This window comes from Mobula birostris, chromosome 31 (genome assembly GCF_030028105.1).
Source record: "Mobula birostris isolate sMobBir1 chromosome 31, sMobBir1.hap1, whole genome shotgun sequence".
Taxonomy (NCBI): Eukaryota; Metazoa; Chordata; class Chondrichthyes; order Myliobatiformes; family Myliobatidae; genus Mobula; species Mobula birostris.
The window spans coordinates 31,567,499-31,589,056 of record NC_092400.1 but is presented as its reverse complement, the minus strand read 5'-3'; the positions used below and the strand labels follow the sequence as shown (position 1 = coordinate 31,589,056).

At 39.4% G+C, this 21,558-nt stretch overlaps 1 protein-coding gene across 10 annotated transcripts in view; it reads right to left on the bottom strand.

Moving 5' to 3' along the window:
• LOC140190944 (probable E3 ubiquitin-protein ligase HECTD4) overlaps positions 1-21,558 on the bottom strand; it is a 292,655-nt gene that overhangs the window by 228,516 nt on the left and 42,581 nt on the right. For all 10 annotated transcript variants that reach the window (XM_072247927.1, XM_072247930.1, XM_072247924.1 and 7 more), the window contains exons 3-5: positions 15,939-16,028; positions 12,898-13,025; positions 635-743 (exon numbers count right to left, since the gene is read on the bottom strand). In XM_072247927.1, coding sequence (XP_072104028.1) covers positions 635-743; positions 12,898-13,025; positions 15,939-16,028 — 327 coding nt within the window. The remainder of the gene's footprint in view (positions 1-634; positions 744-12,897; positions 13,026-15,938; positions 16,029-21,558) is intronic.

Sequence of the window (21,558 nt, the reverse complement as noted above, 5' to 3'; positions counted from 1 at the left end):
CCACTGACTTGAAATATTAACAATTTCCTTTCCACAGCTGCTACTTGACCTGCTGAGTGTTTTCAACGTTTTGTTTTTTTTATTATTTCAGACATAGAGCAAATGTAGGTTATGATCTGCATATCATTTTACTTATTTTATAAAATGTTTCATTACATTTGTAAATTAAGCTCATTTATTGTTTGTTACACTTGTTTAAACATCTTGCAACTTGCTAAACACAGTACTAAACACTGACCACCCCTCCCAATCTGGTGTCATTTTTGCATTCAGAAATACTGATTCTGATTTTTAAATACGAATTGTTCATACAAGTTGTGATTAAACGATGGTTCCAATATCCACCCTCATGGACACTTCCACTTTTTCTTTAGGTCGCTGTCAGGCAGCCATCTGTTCTTCAACTTAATAGTAAACGATATGCGTGGCAAATGAAACAGTTATGAGATGAACTCTTAAGAGTAACAGACTTGCAAAACAGACAGAAGAAACGTGATTGCTTTAATAGGTGGATGTTCATCAAATAGAACTTTGCCGTAGCTTTTGATTTCATACAAATACGACACATTTTCCACTAGTTCCACTACAAAACATTGCCATGTTTAACCACTCTGCTTTATTTGCAGACAATTACCGTAGTGTCCCATGGAGCCCTGAACCCAGCTTGCTGATCCCTTTGCCAACGGAGTTAGTTGTGTACAGGTACATTCCATCAGTTGCAAGACAGCGACCCAAATCTGCATCTGAAATACACAAAGACAACCATAAATCAATAGATTAGTACAATATAGGTCTACAATAGAATAAAGGCACTTTTATACTTCTGAATACACTAGACGATTCAATTTTAAAGGAAATTTGGCATTTATTTCCATTTTTCAGGAAGGAGTGATACTGTTGTTTTTGTACAATTTTACTGTTTTTATTACTCACCAGCCATCATGGAATTTCTCCTACCAAATTTATACCAGGCAAGGTATAAATTGCCATGGCTAAATTCCACCTATTTCTACTCAAGATTAATTTCCACCTGCACTCAACTTTTTCAATCTTTTGGAAACATGCCGCAAAAGTATTTTCAGCTCCCAAATTACACCAATGCTGAACTGCAAGTATACTGTCTGAACATACTCAGACCAGTATGCCCTGCAGTCTTTAAATCACAGGAAAAAAAATTATTGTACAGTTGCACAGATGACAGAAACCCGTATTCAATACTTCTTCATGTGTTAGTTAAGAGGTCAAAGCAGCAAAGGATTAAGAGGCTTCGCTGCTCTCGGCAAGAGCAAATCAGAAGCAGACCCAGACTTAAGCATCAATCAAAAAAAAGCAATTCATACGTAGCTCCATACTCAATCATAAAAGAACAAAGATGTTTCCCAAATATAATGAAAATCAATACCTAGTATTACAAATTGGATTTGAGTTCATTTGATTGAATATGCCAGCAAATGAATTACGTAATCCCCTTCATAATCTATATTTTTTGAAAGAAAGCCATTTACACCTGATTACTAAAAGATCTGCTTTCAAAGAATCCATTATTTTGTTAACCGTTACAGTTATTGATAATTTCATTACCGATCAAGATAGGATCATTCATTTTTTTAACTGAAAAAAATTCAAGCAACAGTATGATAAATTACATATTGCTACACAGAATATGCACTGTAGAAACAGATCAGTCACCCCACCTTGTCTACTCGGGTGTTTATGCTGCATTAATGTGCAACCTCCAACTAATTACATTTGTAAAACCAACCTCCCATTCTTTGATTTATCTTGCTTCCCCACAAGTGCATCCATACCATTCTCCATAACCAGACAGATTTGGAATCCCACACAACAGTACATCTATTGTAACAAACCCATTCATAACAATGAAACATCTAGTAAGTCATCTACAGTATTTCCCAGCGAAAAGAGTCCAAAGTAGTACATGATGCTGAAATTTATCCTAGGATGTCTCACTTTGGGAGTCTTTTCACTAGGAATTACCGTAGATGACTTACTATATGTTTCATTGTTACTAAAAAAGAAAAATTACTATAAGTAACACAAACTAACAATCATTAATCCTGAAGTTCTATTATCCGATGATCAATTTCATTGAAATGAAGAAGAGCAGTTGTATAATGTGCTTTGAAACTAATTACAGAACAACAGATGATTGGGAGCAGTTATAGATAAACGGGAATTTAAAAAATAGATAACATTCTACCTTTTTACTGTACCTTTAACATAGAACCAAATACCCAATTTTTGGCTAGCATAGTCAAACAGTAAAAGTATACAAGCCAAATGTGGTACTAGTAATCTAAAACACATTTAGTTTCTGTCATAATTCAAAAAGCATTACCCAAATGCACTGATACATTGTGCATTTCAGCTTTCTAATCAGTATTTTCATGGCTTCATTTTATGCCCAAATTAATTTGAAAAATCTCACAAATAACTTACATAATCTGTAAAATAAGATACAATCAGAGAATTGAACAAGTACATTTGATGTGGAAAGTGAAGCTGCAAGTCCATTCTTTTGGCACTTTAGGTTATACAAATTGTATTCGGAAGCTGGCCCCAGATCTTCTACTAAATTGATCAGTCACTAACAATTTCAGGTCCATAATGACAATTCATGTCAGATCACATTTCTGGTTTATTGACAAAATATTGAATGCACAGTTGCTGGAACTGTACATTCCCACAATCCCAGCAAAAAAATTCAAATGGCAAATCTATAAAATTACTTGGTTTGCAAAAATCACTGTCCTAAATTATATTCATCGCAATATACTATAATTCAGCATACTCTTTTTCAAATTTCAACTAAGACATTAATCCCTGTTGGACTCTATAAAAACATTGGAAAGCTTATTAATAGAAACAGGCAATTCTCTCAATATGTTCACCTTTATATAATTAATTGGTCAGAACTGTTGGAAAAGTATTATGTAATCTGCACACCGTTACAAATAATAAATTGGGGGCTCAAATTATTTTGGTTTTAACAAATAAAAATGAAAAATATTAACCATCCAGAAAAAATGCCTTTAATTAACCAAAACATATACTAGTAATTAACAATGACTTTGTAGAAATTAGACCTTTTCCGTCATTTTTGGGATGTAGCTGCCTTGAGGAGTAGGATTTTGCCTTTAGAATGCTACACCTGGCTTTCAAACTGCAGAAAATGTACATGGTCTACTGAGCAATTTCATTTCTTTGTGGCATTCACTGGTCAATGAAGTAATGGTGATGATTTGAGGGAAAGAGCCAATAAAGTGCAAGCTAAATAGGTTTTCAATAATCACATAAAAAAGTGAAGACAGGAACTTGGCTGCAGAGTTGAAATTTCTGCATCTAATATACGTAAATAATTGCACATAACTCAAGTGTCAAATAAAGCAGATACACTTTCACGAGCTCTCCACATTTCAATCTGCACACCATGAATGTTATTTCACAGCAGACTAACAACCAGAGAGTCTCTGAATATTTATTTGGCACCGTGATGTTCTTTGTGGCAGACAACAGATTTGAAATTGAGGACGATGGCAAAATTTGCACATTGAAATAAATCCATACAAAAGCCATCTTACTCACAGAGATATACCCAAATAATTACACCACTTTGGATAAAAATACAGGAAAGACGTCCCACAAAGAGGTTAAACAGACCAGTCTAACTCTTTCTAGAATTTAGAAAGATGAAAAATGACCTCACTGAAATAAACAAAATCCCTACAGGGCTTGACAAGATAGATGCAGTAATGATGTTTATCCAAGCTAGGGAGGGAGACTGGAACCAGTGATGATAATCTCAAACTAAGCCATTCAAGACTGAGGTAAGAGGAAATTTATTTACCCAGTGGGTAATGAATTTTTGTAATTCTCTACCCAAGGGAGCTGGTGGGGCTTAGTCACTGAGTATTTTTACAAAAGAGACTGACATATTTTTAGATAGCAAGGGAATGAGGAGATGAGATCAGTGAATGGCAGATTAAGCACAAAGGTTTAATGACCAACTCCTGCTTACATTACTTATCTTGTTATTTATATTTTTCTTCCTTTCTGTTCAAGTTAGAATAGATGAACTCCTCTTTATTTTCCTGTTATGTTGCAACATTCAAATCTTTCTGCATTCAGGGCATACAGCTTACAGCCAAGCAATGTTAAAGTCCCTTTCATACCTTGGTTCAAGCTCTTTGGGCTCATAACCTCTTCTTTAACACATCACACACAAACTCTCATGGTCCCAGAACACATCCTACAAGTCAAGAAAGCTCACCAACATTTCTACTCTCTGAGGAGGCTGAAGAGAGCTGGACTTTACACATCCATACTCAAGTCATTCTACAGATGCTCAGTAGAGAGCATCCTGACAAGCAGAATCACTGCATGGTACGGAAACTGTACTGCAACGAGTAGTCGAAACTGTCCAATGCATCACCAGCACCTACCTAATCATCATCAAGGACATATATGCAGAAAGGTGCCAGAAAAGGGCCAGTAACATCATGATAGATCCTAATCACCTTGCTCATGGACTGTTTGCCCCACTCCCATTAAGAAGGCTATGTAGCGTCTAGGCCAGGACCACTAAACTCAAAAACAGTTATTTTCCCCAAGCAGTAAAGCTGATCAACGCTTCCACCCACCAGCTCAACTGCTAACTTATTTCCTGACAGTCAAGTTACTTACAGCCTAACATCACTTTATAAACACAAAATCAATGTATACAAGTTATCTTATGTATTTATATGTATTGTGCTATTTTATTATTATTGCGTTCTTTATCTTTTGTGATTTTTTTTGTGCTGCATTGGATCCAGAATAAAAATTATTTTGTTCTCCTTTACACTTGTGTACAGGAAATAGCATTAATCAATCATAAATCTGGAGCCATATGCCACAGAAACCAGCTCTTCTGTTCATCATATCCAAAACGCCTGCTATAGCTAATCACACTAACCAATTTAACCACATTAGGTCTATGCCTAGGCAATTCATGTATTTGTCTGGATGCTTAACTGTTGTATCAGCATCTACCATCTCTTTAAGCAGCACATTCTAAATCACAACTATCCTCTACCCCCTCAGAATCCCTTTTCTTAACTCTCACTTAAAAGCTATACCTCGTCGTAAACAACACTCACATTAGGGGAAAAAAAATACTATCTTCTTCCTTCATTATCTGATATATCTCAATAAAGTCACCCTTCAGCCTCGTCCATTCCAGCTAAAAAAAAAATCTATCATATTCAGTTTCTCCTTATAACTGAAATGCTCTAATCCAGGCAAAATCCCAGTGCAGCGATTTACTAGCACAATCACATCCTTCCTGCAGTGTAGCAACCATAACTGCAGAAAATGCTGCAGGTGTGGCCTAACCAGCATTTTATAAAGCTGGAACATGGCGTCCTAGATATTGTGTTCTATGCCAAGGATGACAAAGGCAAATTTCCATGAGTGCTGCCACTTTTAGAGATTTAGGGATTTGTACATCGAAGACCCTTTGTTTGTCTCCCTGGTGCCCTAACTTTTACTATGCATGTCCTACGCTTGTTTGCACTCCCAAAATGTACCACTACACATTTGTTAGATTTAAATTCTATTTGCCGTTGGTTTATCCAAATGTTCTGCTGATCTATCTCACCCTAGACAACCTTTCTTGTTATCTCTAATGCCATCAATTTTCAATCATCTGCAAATTTACTTGCCATACCTTTTACATTCACATCCAATTTGCTAACGTACAATGTATATTCTAGCATATTAAGCATGTTAGCCAATCTCAGCTGGGATTACATTTCGATGGCTAAATTTAATAGAAGTGCAAATGGAATAACAAAATTAAGGCTGGTACAGTTTCTGCTTTGCGAAACCAGAAAGGCAGCAAATAGTCTCCATAAATGGTCTACACCCCACAGTGAAAGTTTGAAAAACTTTCCGCCATTGGAGTGATACATCTTACTTATTAATGCTTAAGTTGTAATATGTCCTTTTTTCTAAAAAAAAATACCTGACACAGTATACCTAGTCTATGAAGAGTTAACCTTTTGGCAAACCTGGTGTCGATGTAAAAAAATGCAGTAAAGTTAACAGTAAAATAGCAAAAAATATATAAATGTGATTTACAATGTCATTTTCCATATATCATCAAATCATTCCAATTAAATATAAATAACATGGTATGACAAACACCAGTCGTATTGACAGTGGCCAAGTTCTGCTACTTTAGAAAAGACTAATTAATTCTGACCAGAAATTTGCCAGGAACCCAAATTATAGCTACACACTTAAAATGATCAAGTAGTCTTGATGAAACTGTCATGAATCTACCCCTAAGTCAGATTATTAACTGAAGATATTAATACCATTTCTCCACTCTATGTAAAACACCTACCACTACCATTCCTGCCCCTATATTTTTCTCCAATCACCTTAAAATTATGCCGCCTCACATGGGAAAAAGTCTGTATCCACTCTATTTGTGCCTCTCATCTTGCACACTTCTATCAAGTCACTTCTCAACCTCCTTCACTCCAAAGAGAATACACCTTACTCGCTCAACCTATGCTAATAAGACTGGCACTCCAATCCAGGCAGCAACCTGATAAATCTCCTCTGCACCCTCTCTAAAGCCTTCACATCCTTCCCATAATGAGGTGACCAAAATCAAACACAATATTCCAAGGGTGATCTAACCAGAGTTTTACAGCACTCCAACATTACCTCAGATTCAATGTCCCGACTAATGAAGGCCAACACTCAATATGCCTTTTTAATCAACTTGTTTGGCATACTAGATCTAGTACTAGGTAATGAACCGGGTCAGGTCACAGATCTCTCAGTGGGTGAGCATCTGGAGGACAGTGACCACTGCTCCCTGGCCTTCATAATTATCATGGAAAAGGATAGAATCAAAGAGGACAGGAAAATTTTTAATTGGGGAAAGGCAAATTATGAGGCTATAAGGCTAGAACTTGCGGGTGTGAATTGGGATGATGTTTTTGCAGGGAAATGTACTATGGACATGTGGTCGATGTTTAGAGATCTCTTGCAGGATGTAAGGGATAAATTTGTCCCGGTGAGGAAGATAAAGGATGGTAGGGTGAAGGAACCAAGGGTGACAAGTGAGGTGGAAAATCTAGTCAGGTGGAAGAAGGCAGCATACATGAGGTTTAGGAAGCAAGGATCAGCTGGGTCTATTGAGGAATATAGGGAAGCAAGAAAGGAGCTTAAGAAGGGGCTGAGGAGAGCAAGAAGGGGGCATGAGAAGGCCTTGGCGAGTAGGGTAAAGGAAAACCCCAAGGCATTCTTCAATTATGTGAAGAAAAAAAGGATGACAGGAGTGAAGGTAGGACCGATTAGAGATAAAAGGTGGGAAGATGTGCCTGGAGGCTGTGGAAGTGAGCGGGGTCGTCAATGAATACTTCTCTTCGGTATTCACCAGTGAGAGGGAACTTGATGATGGTGAGGACAATATGAGTGAGGTTGATGTTCTGGAGCATGCTGATATTAAGGGAGAGGAGGTGTTGGAGTTGTTAAAATACATTAGGACAGATAAGTCCCCGGGGCCTGACAGAATATTCCCCAGGCTGCTCCACGAGGCGAGAGAAGAGATTGCTGAGCCTCTGGCTAGGATCTTTATGTCCTCGTTGTCCACGGGAATGGTACCGGAGGATTGGAGGGAGGCGAATGTTGTTCCCTTGTTCAAAAAAGGTAGTAGGGATAGTCCGGGTAATTATAGACCAGTGAGCCTTACGTCTGTGGTGGGAAAGCTGTTGGAAAAGATTCTTAGAGATAGGATCTATAGGCATTTAGAGAATCATGGTCCGATCAGATACAGTCAGCATGGCTTTGTGAAGGGCAGATCATGTCTAACAAGCCTGATAGAGTTCTTTGAGGAGGTGACCAGGCATACAGATGAGGGTAGTGTAGTGGATGTGATCTATATGGATTTTAGTAAGGCATTTGACAAAGTTCCACACGGTAGGCTTATTCAGAAAGTTAGAAGGCATGGGATCCAGGGAAGTTTGGCCAGGTGGATTCAGAATTGGCTTGCCTACAGAAGGCAGAGGGTGGTGGTGGAGGGAGTACATTCAGATTGGAGGATTGTGACTAGTGGTGTCCCACAAGGATCTGTTCTGGGACCTCTACTTTTCGTGATTTTTATTAACGACCTGGATGTGGGGGTAGAAGGGTGGGTTGGCAAGTTGCAGACGACACAAAGGTTGGTGGTGTTGTAGATAGTGTAGAGGATTGTCAAAGATTGCAGAGAGACATTGATAGGATGCAGAAGTGGGCTGAGAAGTGGCAGATGGAGTTCAACCCGGAGAAGTATGAGGTGTTACACTTTGGAAGGACAAACTCCAAGGCAGAGTACAAAGTAAATGGCAGGATACTTGGTCGTGTGGAGGAGCAAAGGGATCTCGGGGTACATGTCCACAGATCCCTGAAAGTTGCCTCACAGGTGGATAGGGTAGTTAAGAAAGCTTATGGGGTGTTAGCTTTCATAAGTCGAGGGATAGAGTTTAAGAGTCGCGATGTAATGATGCAGCTCTATAAAACTCTGGTTAGGCCACACTTGGAGTATTGTGTCCAGTTCTGGTCACCTCACTATAGGAAGGATGTGGAAGCATTGGAAAGGGTACAGAGGAGATTTACCAGGATGCTGCCTGGTTTAGAAAGTATGCATTATGATCAGAGATTAAGGGAGCTAGGGCTTTACTCTTTGGAGAGAAGGAGGATGAGAGGAGACATGATAGAGGTGTACAAGATAATAAGAGGAATAGATAGAGTGGATAGCCAGCACCTCTTCCCCAGGGCACCACTGCTCAATACAAGAGGTCATGGCTTTAAGGTAAGGGGTGGGAAATTCAAGGGGGATATTAGAGGAAGGTTTTTTACTCAGAGAGTGGTTGGTGCGTGGAATGCACTGCCTGAGTCAGTGGTGGAGGCAGATACACTAGTGAGGTTTAAGAGACTACTAGACAGGTATATGGAGGAATCTAAGATGGGGGCTTATATGGGAGGCAGGGTTTGAGGGTCAGCACAACATTGTGGGCCAAAGGGCCTGTACTGTGCTGTACTATTCTATGTTCTATGTTTAACTTTGATAGATCTATGGATTCTTCTCCATATTCTCCAAGATTCTTCTGCTCCTCTACAATGCTAAGAATCCTGTCATTAATCCTCTATTCTGCTTTCAATTTCAACCTTCCAAAGTGTATCACTTCACACTTCGCTGGACTAAACTCCATCTGCCACTTTACAACCCTCTCTGCTCCCCATTGTAGCCTACAATAACAATCTACACTATTTTATTTATATATAAATAAATAAATCATAAGACCCAGAACAGATCCCTGCAGAAAAACTTGTTACCATTCTCCAGGCAGAATACATTCCATTTACTACTACCTTCTGCTTTCTGTGGGTGTCAATTCCGAATCCATGTAACCAAGTTTCCCTGGACACCATGCCTCTAGATTTTCTGAATGAGCCTAACATGGTGAACCTCGTCAAACGCCTTAATAAAATCCATATACACCACATCTACTGCTCTACCTCAAAGAGTACAATCAGGCTCACGAGGCTTCTCACAAAGCTTTGCTAACTATCCCTAATCAGACTATGTTTCTCCAATTGAATCTTAAATCCTGACTCTTAAGCCTGATTTATATTTCTGCGTCAAATGTACGCCGTAGGTACCGTGTACCCTACGCCGTAGGGTTTCGTGCACCTCCCCAAAAAAGTAATTCACTCGTTGTGGTGACGCAGACCGCAACAACTGTGATTGGTCTGCTTGGTAGCAACGCATTTCCGGTTGCTTTTCTCCGCCATGTCAAATAAATGGTTGGAGACGATGAACCAAATCTTCAAATCTACCTGCCGCCATCTAAAAATATTTGAAATGCATTTCCTCGTCCATGTCTTTCACGAAGAAACTCAACACAGTGGCATAGAAACCCCACCACCAACTAGCGTTTTGGCGGTGAATTGCAGAGCGATGCAGACACAATGCATGTTTGCTACAGTGTAGGGCTACACAGAAGTATAAACCAGGCCTAGTATAAATTAGGCTTAAGGATCCTCCCTAATCATTTGCCTGCCACTGATGCAAGGCTCACTGGTCTATGATAACTAACGTTATTCCTATTACCTTTCCTGAACAAAGGAACAACATTTGCCACCTTCCAATCTTCTGATGCTACTCTTGACTAAATTTACACCTAAAATTTTAGCACATTCTGCTTTTGTTTTAAGAAGCCTCTTTTGCATCTGATAAGCTGTAATCAGTGCACTTGCAGAGACATGTGACAGTATCAATTTCTCTTCAACACTGCTACTTGTAAGTGACCACAATACCAAGTTCACCTGCACAATAAGGTGAAAAGTGGTGCATTTTCCATAAAGGTGGTTGGAACACAAGATAGACTGCATAACTTCAAACAATGGAACAAAAGAAGAACCAAGTTATGAGAAAAAATTTAAGGGAGTCAATAACAGTGTAATTCTGAGAATGTCATTGAGAACAAAATGGAAATAAGAAAATGTTTCACTGAAGGCAGAGCATTACATTTGAATCTAATAATGATGCTGAAATCTATTTAAACAATTGCTTATAAAAGTCAATGTACTGTCATTCTAATATAGTGCGAAGTGTTCTGCTGTTGGAATGAAGGTCAATTGCCAACAGACACACACAAAATGCTGGAGGAACTCAGCAGGCCGGGCAGCATCTATGGAAAAGATTGAACATTTGATATTTTGGTCCGAGATCCTTCATCAAGACTAGAAAGGAAGGGAGAAGACAGAATAAGGTGGTGGGGGGAGGAGAGGAAATAATACAAGGTGGCAGGTGATGGGGGGGAGGGGTGAAGTAAAGAGCTGGGAAGTTGATTGGTGAAAGAGGTAAAGGGCTGACTAAGGGATAATCTGACAGGAGGACAAAAGACCATGGAAGAAAGGGAAGGGAGAGGAGCACCACAGGGAGGTGATGGGCAGATAAGAGGAGGTGTGAAAGGGAAATCCGCTTTCTGTGGCAGGTGGAGCAAAGGTGCTTGACAAAGCAGTCACCCAATTTACATCAGGTCTTACTGATCTACAGGAAACCACACTGGGAGCACCAATACAGTAGGTGACCCCAGTAGACTCGTGGGTGAAGCGTCGTCGCACCTGGAAGGTCTGCTTGGGCCCCTGAAAGGTAGGGAGGGAGAAGGTGTTGGGGCAGATGTGGCACTTGCTCTGCTTGCAAGGATAAGCACAGGAGGGAGATCAGTGGGGAGGGACAAGTGGGCAAGGGAGTTGCGCAGAAAGTGGAAAGGTGGAAAGTGTGTGGAAGAAAAATATGCTTGGTGATGGGATATGGCGGAAGTTACATCGAATTATGTGCTGGATGAGAACAAGAGGAACCCTATACCTTGTGTGGTGGCAAAGGATTGGGTAGACAGATGTGCATGAAATAGAAGAGATGCAGGTGAGGGCAGCATTGATGGTGGAGAAAGGGAAGGTCCTTTCTTTGGAGGAGGACATCTCAGTTGTTCTGGAATGAAAAGCTTCATCCTGAGAGTAGATGCAGTGGAGATGGAGGAACTGTGAAAAGGGAATGGCAGTTTTACGAGCGACAGGATTGGAAGAGGTATAGTCCAGACAGCTGTGAGATTCAGCGGGCTTATAAAAGTTATCAGTAGATAGACTGTCTCCAGAGATCGAGAAAGGAGAGATTGGTGTCAGAAATAGAGTAAATTTGAGAGAAGGATGGAAGTTGCAGTCAAAGTTGACGAAATTGATGAGCTCAACATGGGTGCAGAAAGCAGCATCAATGCAGTCATTAATGTGGCGTAGGAAGAGTTGGGGAATGAGAACATTGTAGGCTTAGAACATGGACACAGCTGATGAAAAAGCATAGCTGGGACCCATGCAATTACTCATGGCTACACCTTAGGTTTGAAGGAAGTGGAAGGAGCTGAAGGAGAAATTGTTAAGGGTGAGGACCAGTTCCACCAGACAGAAGAGAGTGGTAGTGGAGGGAAACTGGCTGTATCTGTTCTCCAGAGAGAACCAGAGAGCTTTAAGGCTCGCCTGATGGGGGTAGAAGGGACTGGACATCCAAAGTGAAAATGAGACAACTGGAGCCAGGGAACTTAAAACTGATTGAAAAGAAAGAAGGTGAGTGAGTGAGTGAGTGAGTGAGTGAGTGATGTCATGGATGTAGGTAGGAAAGGTCTGAACCAAGGAAGATAAAACAGAGTCCAGGTATGCAGACACAAGTTCAGTGGGGCAGGAGCAGGCAGAAACAATAGGTCTACCTGGACTGTCATGTTTGTGCATCTTTGGCAGAAGATAGAAACAGGAGGTGAGGGCAAAGGAACTATGAGGTTGTGGCAGTGGCTAGGTGATCCCCAGAGACAATGGCCGTTATAAACAGGTTTTTACTACATGCAAACATGTGTAGTAGGTAAATCTACTACACCCAAGAGTTTGTTTCTTAAAATGTACTCAAATGCCATTCCACAGCTTAAGGACACAGTTCAACAGTAACATGGCATAGAAAATATTCACATCATAAATACACTTAAAAAATCTGACAATTTAATACATCATAAAGAATCAATACATCATAGTGAATATCACATCAGATATAAAGGTATTTTCTATTTAAATCTTGGTAAAGCAGCATTTAGATCATGCAGTTTCCTCTTTAATACCACCACATCCTTATTTTAATTGATGTTTTTAATTATGGTAATTTACTTTGATTTTCATATTAAAGAAATTAAAAAACAATGATTTACCCACTTAATGACATCCACTTCTTTAAGTAAATATTCCATGCTAGTATGTATTACCACTCCTCTTTCACTTGTAGAATAAAAAAAAGCTTGCCTTTGTTGTCACTGGAACTACTGTTGCTCTCTGGTGCTGACAGCATGTCCTCAAAGCCCCAAGACACCATGTGTTTATTGCCAAGCAAACAAGAAGCAGAGCCAGGCCCTCCCTCTAACAGCAGCAGCCTGAGGAAATAAAAATGATAAATGCATTCCCGTTTACTATGTTCGAAGTTTTGCTTTCAAAATAACAGTAAATTTTAAAGCCTATTGTTATTTATGCAGAAGAACTACAGCAATTTTAGTTCGGGGACAAACTCAAAAATGCAAAGGTCCACTTAAAGGCATTATTACCCAATTAGCTGCCAGAAATGTCCTATTACTCTCTGCCTTATGAAACACACTAAATGTCACAAAACAACACGTTTGTGTAGCAGGCCTGAACTAAACACAGACATTTAAGAAAAACAATGTTATCACTTTGTTTTAAATGTTTAAAGTATTCTTTTAATAATCTAATTAGCATTATAACTGGCACTGCCTGGCACAATAGAGGGACTGGGATAAGTGTGAAGTCTTGCTTCTTTCAAGTCTTATCTGACTAACATAATGAAAAACAGAAGGGTCTACAAGGACAATGTGCATGATGCATTTTAGCCAAGTCCCTGATAACATAGTAAACTAGATAAAATAAAAACCCACGAGGCCCAAGAAAGAATAGCAAATTTCATCCAAAACCACCACAGCAGCAGTAAACAGCGGACAATGTTTGATGGGCACTTTGTGACAGGAAAGCTGATAACAGGGTGTGTTCCTACAGGACTTGCCTTTCAGTCCCTTGCTCTTAGTTTTATATATATCAAGTGATTTATATTTAACTGTAGTGAACACGATAAAGAAACTCGAGAATTATACAAAACTTGGTTGTATGATTGACAGTGATGAAGAAAGGTTTAGACAGCAGAACAATAACAGTTACCCTAGAGTCCAGAAAAGATACTTAAGAATGGCTCTTAGGACATGGAGATGAAGTTATAAATTAGATCAGAGGGTTGTTTTAATGTAGACATTAAGAGATTTAATCCAAATACGGGTGTACAAGGTGGGGGTGGGGGAAGGGAGAAAAATCAGGACAGAGTTGATAGCGACAGACAGTCCTGTTTGATGGGAGAGTCAAGGGCTAGAGCTCACAGATTAAAATCAGGAGAACAGAATTATTCTTATTACTTATTTAGAGATACAGCCCTTCAAGCCGCGCTGTACAGCAACCACCAATTTAACCCTAACCTAATCGTGGGACCATTTACAGTGACCAATTAACCTACCCACTACCTCTCTGGAGTGTGGGAGGAAACCGGAAGGCACGGAGAAAACCCATGCATTCCATGGGGAGGATGTAGAGACTCCGAACAGATTGAACTCCCGACCCCCAGAGACAACTGTAATAGCGTTGTGCTATTGTGGCTAAGAATGACATGAGGATATCTTCTGACATGGCTGGAATCAGGAATGCACTGCTGCAGATGTGGTAGATGCAGTTTCTATTTCAGCCTTCAAGAGGAATCACAACAAAAGAAGATTAATAAAATTAGCACCTCTATGAACAAAGACTGGTAGACAGCCAGTGTGGATATAGAATTATAGGGACTACTGCAAGAAAATAGGCCATCAAGCTCAACAACCTGCACAAATCTTACCTTAATGCTTTATTTTCCCTATACTAAACACAAGAGGCAACACACAGGGTAAAAAAAACAACTAACAGCCCACACATTTTGTGCTCAGAAAGCAACCTGAAGCACTTGGTGAAAACCCACGTGGTCATGGAAAACATGCTACTCCAAACAGACAACACAGAAGGTCAGGATCAAACCCATTGGAACTATGAGGTATTCCACCCAAAGCTAAATTGATGACAAATGTTCTCCTGCTGTTAAGTATTTTACAACTGTATAATGATATACAGATAGTCAGGTCAGAAAAATAAAGTTAGTGTATTTGGATAGTGTGACAAAGTAAGAATAATACAAATTAAGTGGGAGGAATTAAACTGTGTTGACCTTGAACTGATGAGTAAGGTGTTTAAGGCATACACAACACTTCCCTTTTATTAGCAGAGGTACAGATTATTAAGTCCAGGAAGGTTTTGCTAGAAATGCATAGAAATTGGGCTACAGCTTAAGGTTTGCACTCAGTTCAAGTTAGCGTATTATAAAAATGATCCTTCCACCTTGGTGAAGGGTTCAAAAATCAGGGATTTAAGGTAAAATGGAAAAGAATTGGGGAGATGAGAATTTTTTTCCCTCAACTGAAAGAGAGCAGGGATCAGAATCTCATCGCCTTAAAAGGTGGAAACACTCATCATACTTACACGGCACTTGGAGTTATATCCCCAAAGAGCAAGTCTAGTGTTGAATACAGGATTAGTCAGGTAGATCTTTGCAAAAAAACTTTGTAAATACTAAGAGCGGCCATGTGTCATTATTTGTCACTGATTTTATTTTATGGGCACAACTCCTCCTGCCATCAAGGGCATCTCCAAGAGGCAGCATCCGTCATTAACGGACCTCAGCATCCAGGACATGCCCTCTTCACTTTACTAGCTTCGGGGTGGAAGTACAGGAGCTCAAAAACTCATGCTCAGTTTATTTAAGAACAGCTCCTTCTCCTCCACCATCAGATTCCTGAACTCTCTATGAACATCTTTTATTCTTGTTCTTCATTATTTACACTATTTATTTTGTAGTTTATGGCCATTTTCATGCCTTGCACTGTGCTGCTGCCGCAAAACAAATTTCACAACTATGTCAATGATAATAAACTTGATTCCAATTAAAGGTTGCATCCGAGGAAGATGGACATCCCACTCTTTGCAATAGTTGTAGAATGGAGCCTTTAATTAATGTCAAAGGCGGCCTCAACCATTGGTGAAAACTAAAATGAATTTCAATTCACAGTCCTTGCATAAACAGCAGAATTTACATATTTCACTTAACAATAATAAAGATCATATGAGTGAAACTCTTTTCTCCCCCCACATAATATGCTTAATAAAATGAGAGTTTCACATAGCATTCTTAATTGCAATTTACCACTTACCGATGCAGAACGTCCGTAACTGGTAAAAATCCCAAATCTACTTGTTTTTGTAACAAGTGAACTGTGTGAATGAAGGTTTTCAGAGAACCTCTAAAAGAGAAAAATAGAGTCTTAAATATGAAGGACTACATCAGACGAACTGAACAGTAATTTAATAGGTACTTTTGCAAATAACCAACATAATTTTAGAGAATATGCAATTAATAATTTAATTAGTCATAATGCATTCTTGAGCTCTTGTGCAGACAGTGTCAGCACAGCATCATTTTCAATGCAGAACACTATACAAGTTTGCAAAATCAAACAAATGCCCTTTAAGTTTATAATGGGTTCACAAAGCAGTAAACACAGGACCTGATGGATGCTGTCCTTCTAATAAACGTTGCCCTCATTAAGATTCAGGACTGACAAGAAAGTGTCCTCTACCAGATGTTAACGTAGCTAACAAGGCAGTCCCCCGGTTATACTAGGGTTCAATTCCCAAGCTTCATATATCCCCAAGTCAGAAACATCCATTTCTACAGGAACCAACACCATATCCTTATACATTCACTTGCTAAAATTCTATAGCACCCTAATACTATCCATAATTAAACTCATTGAATCTATACTTATTAATGAATACTATGAAACATTTTATTATTAATATCTTGAAACAGTATGGGAGAATTTGTTCAGTGCTGTATTTCCACAAGGCAGATCATAAAACCCCTGTACAAAAATTTTAACTAGACAAACCTATCAGGCAAAACTGACAAAGAACAAAGTTGACAGATTCAGAAAACAAACACAAATGTAACTTCTTCAAAGATTGCTAAGAGACCCTCCGTGAAATTAAGGCAGTGTTTAACAACGGAATAGAAATATGATCCATCAGTTGGACCACTGACTAAAACACTGCAACATTTGAAGTTGTGTTCCTTACTTCTCTTTCAAGCCCTTTCAACACAAAACCAAAATGCACAAATGGCGTGTCACAAGGTTTGACTGAATCCAGGATATTCTCCCTTATCTCTAATAAATTTCTGACTGTCAAATTTGGATTCTGTTGAAAACAAATGACATCAAACCTTATTACTTCATCTAATTAATCAAGGAGAATCTATAGAGACATTGACATCAAGGTCATAGTTCCAAATGCAAAGAAGTGACATATACATTGACTGAAGATTTGCTTCTGGTAGAAACTCAAATGACACCATCTTGGAATTTCTGGTTGAAGACGGCATCAAATACTTCGCCTTTAACATCAACATTCAACCTGCTATTTTTGTCTTCAATGACAACATGCTTAGAACATCACTTCTGTGTTTTAGAATGCAATTCACTTGAGGAGATGGAAAAGAAATTCACTAGGATCTTAAACACTAGAAAGTCTCCAGATGCTGGAAATTCAAAGCAACACACACAAAATACTGGGAGGAACTCAGCAGGTCAGACAGCATCTATGGAGAAGAGTAAACAGTTGACAGCCTGAAACATCAACTGTTTATTCATTTCCATTAATGCTGCCTGATCTGCTGAGCTCCTCCAGCACTTTGTGTGTGTCACTAGGATCTTGCCTGGAATGGAAAATTTCAACTTTGAGGAGAGACCAGATAGGACAAGCTTTTTTTTTAAAGCAGAGAAGGCTGAGGAGAAACAGAACCAAGAGGATAGATAGGGTAAATAGTAAGAAGCTTTGTCCCCTTAGCAGACGTGTCTATGACCTGGGGACAAAAGCTTAAGGAAACGTTGATTTAAAGAGGTTTTGAGGAAGAAATGCACTTGCTTGAGGGGGTGGCAGAAGTAATATTTAATTAGATGAGCACTTGAACAAACACAGAATTGCAGGCTACAGGCTGAGTACTAGGGAATGGGACTAGTATTGATAGGTACTGAATGGCCAGCATAGTGACAATGGAACCAAAAGCTGCTTCTTTGCTATACAACTATGACTCTCGTGTTCTAACTTGTTCAGATGAAAGTTCGTTGACCTGCAATTTTAGCATTCTTTGTTAAAGGTAAAATCTTACTCTGCGGTGTGACATCTACCACAACCTCAGACTCAGCAAGTGCTGAAATTGCCGGGCTTGGCACATACTCATCTGCTTACATTGATGGTGACAGCACATAACCATCATCCAAGATAATTCACAAATCAAAGCAAAAGATTCATTCCAATGACCAAAAGTTGTGTAACGTTGTATACAAATCAACTTCAAAGAAAAGATAGAGCTTTGGAGTCATTCTGTTCCTTTTGTTTCGCTGGTGTGAAAAACACGGTCACAACAAGCTCTGGCTTCACCAAATCCAACTGCGTTCTGACACATTTGCCTATTAGTACTAATAATGGGAACTAATTCTATAGTTCAGGGGTTCCCAACCTGAAGTCCACAGTGGTAGGGCATAAAAAAGGTTGAGAATCCCTGTAATAGTTCTAATTTTGACCAACCAGGATGCTGCCTGGATTAGAGAAAGTGTCCAAAGAAAGCTTGAGTAAACTAAGGCTTTTCTCTTGACAGACAGCTTGACAGAGGTGAATAAGGTTATGAGAGACACAGAGTGGACACCCAACATCACTTTTTCCAGGGCAGTAATGCCCAATACCACGGAGGTCAGCCGTTTAAGGTGAGTGAAAGAAAGTTTAGTGGAAATGTCAGAAGTAGGACGCGCGCGCACACACACACACACACACACACAAAATGTGGCAAGTTTCTGAGCTGGACTACTGAGGGTGGTGATAAAGACTTATGCAATTGGAACATCTCAGAGACTCTTAGACAGGAACATGAATTTAAGAAAAATGGAGAGTTATGGGCTGTATAGGAGGGAAAGGTTAGGTTCATCGTGGAGTAAGTGTATATAGGTAGGCAAAACATCAAGGGCTGTTTGATGTAATGCATCCTGGTAGTGAAATTCAAACATGAACCTCTGACTCAATTTCACTGTCATCTTTTCAAATGCATCATTCAGTATTGTTTCTATCAAATTATATAAAGCTGGAAGATATGGAGTATAAGCACACCTTTGACTCCAATCCTTCCAAGAAATTTGGTAAATTCTTCAACAAGTAAATTGAAAGACTATGTGTAGCAAGGATTAGTCCCAATTTTGAAATAATTGCTTGAGATGTAGAGTTATGAATAAGACACACAGATGACCAGTTGAGATATACACGTATTACAATCATGATCATTTTGTTTCTGCATTAATGGACCTACACAAGAAAAAAAAAATCACATGTATCACAGTACCTGACAGTGGTTTATTTGGTAGGCCACCAGCTGAGAGGGTATATTCTTGCAATATTCTTGACATTGCTTACACTTCTCCTTAGTGACATTCAACTTCTCACGTATTCCAAGCCAACACAAATTCCTGGCAAATTATTTTATACAAGGGGTGCCTGGATGTCTTTCATACAACTGCTTTATAATGAGTGTACTCTCCTGTAATGGAACTGTTCTGAATCCCCAAAGAACAATAGCATTCCCCTTGCATTTTCCATCATATAAACCCAATGTCTTAACATTTTCTTTTCCAGCCATACTGGATCAATTCACATAGCTTTAAAAAAAGCACGATTAGTACCTTGTAAAAGCATCCAGATCCTAACCTATTAATCACATTATTACAACTAGGGATTTTAATCAATTTAACAGAGAATTTTTATTTGTGATTCACATGCTCCTCCCCCCCCCACAGTACAGCCTCCCCCCAAAAAAGGGCCATTGAAAAGCATGAAAAACTAAAATTTCAAAAATTGAAATGTCAGCAGCTCAAAAGTATTTATCCCCCTTTGCTCAGTACTTAGTTGAACCATCTCTCACAGCTATTATAGCCTGTAGTTTTTTAAGGTAAATCTCTATTAGCTTTGCACAATGTGATGGAGCAAGATTTGCCCATTCCTCCTTGGAAAATTGCTCAATCTGTGTCAAGTTAGTTGGGGAGCGGCAGTGGACAGCAACTTTGAGATCTTGCCAAAGATGTTCAATTGGGTTAAGGTAAGGACTCTGACTAGGCCACTCAAGGACATCAATTTTCTTCATTTGAAGCCATGGTTGCTCTGGCAGTATGCTTCGGGCTGCTGTCCTGCTAAAAGAGGAACTTCCTCCCCAGTTTTAACCTTCTGGCAGAGGCCGGCAGGTTCTTGTTCAGGATCTCTGTATTTAGCAGCATTCATCTTCCCATCAATCCTGACCAAATCTCCAGTTCCTGCTGCTGAAAAGCATCCCCATAGCATGATGCTACCACCACCATACAGAAAGGAAGGAGTTATGTACTGATGGGCAGTATTAGATTTATGCCACACATACCACTTAGTGTTGAGGAAAAAACTTCCACTTTAGTTTCATTCAACCACAAGACTTTCTTCCACATCTTTACAGTATCTTCTAAGTGAAGCTATGCAAAGTCTTTACAGGCAAGATATACTCAGACCCTGCTGAGGATGTGTTCCTTGGAGGGGGAGCGCTATATAAATCAGCACTATAAATCAGGGTCATTATAACATTACATAAATGGGCATGGGTGCCTGAGTTTTAAAAAATCAAACCCCAGATATATATTATTTTACGTATATACAGTAATTCGCGGAGTAATAAACACGCAAATAGGCCTAACCTGTACATCAATGGAGCAGCAGCATATCACAGCAGCGGTGGAAGGAAGCTGATGTTGGTTACATCTTATAGGAGAAACCAGGCAGTGGGTCCTCCTCTAGCTTTGGCTTCTTCTTCAAGTAGGCAGTCAAATCTCGATACCGTTTCTTAAGTTTCCTCTCACGAAACAGTTCTCGGTAGCAGGAAATCATGTCGCGAACACCTCTCTTTGCCTTACAGCTTTGCTCCTAGTCAGGGTTATTATTGATGAACATTGTAAATTTCAAAGAGGTGCCAACATCAACCTGACGCTCACCAGCTTCCCAACGTGTATCACTTGCAGTTTTACATCCATGCTAATGCTCTTCCAAGACATCTTAGATGTACTACCCTTAATGGAAGATGCAGGCCATTTTCCAGGCAATATGGGTGGAAAAAAATTATGGAATCAATTGGCAGGGCAGCAAGAACCTTTATACATGTGGGGAGGCAAAGCATGAACTAATACATGATTGGCTGTGAGTGGCTCAGAGTGTACGCAAAGCACTTTCACTAGCTGATTGAATGTTTACTGTAATGGTGGCTGCTCTTCAGGAGTTTTAAATACTTTGAATTTTTGTCAATTAAAAAAATTTCAATAAAGAATTGAATAACTGTGTTGTAACGAATCAGCACTACACACACGTATACAAACACACATATATCATCTTTTTATTTTTATTTTTTAGCCAGAGCTACCTCCTTGCAAATCTTCCATAAATATCCTTTTTCTGCAAAGCCTTAGAAATTGTGGATGCATGAACTTCATCTTCAGTTGCAGTCTCTGACTACTGCAGCTCACTGTTGGTATCACAGTAGCATCTCTTACAAGTGCCATTCTTCTCTGACAACTTAAGTTTAGAGGGGCTGCCTGACCTATGCAGTCTGGCTGTGATTTCATATTTTCTCCACTTTTTCCACAATGGACGGTGTTGAGCTCTGAAGCACATTCCGTACCTTTGAGGTGGTCTTGTACCTTTCTCCAGATTTGTGTTTCT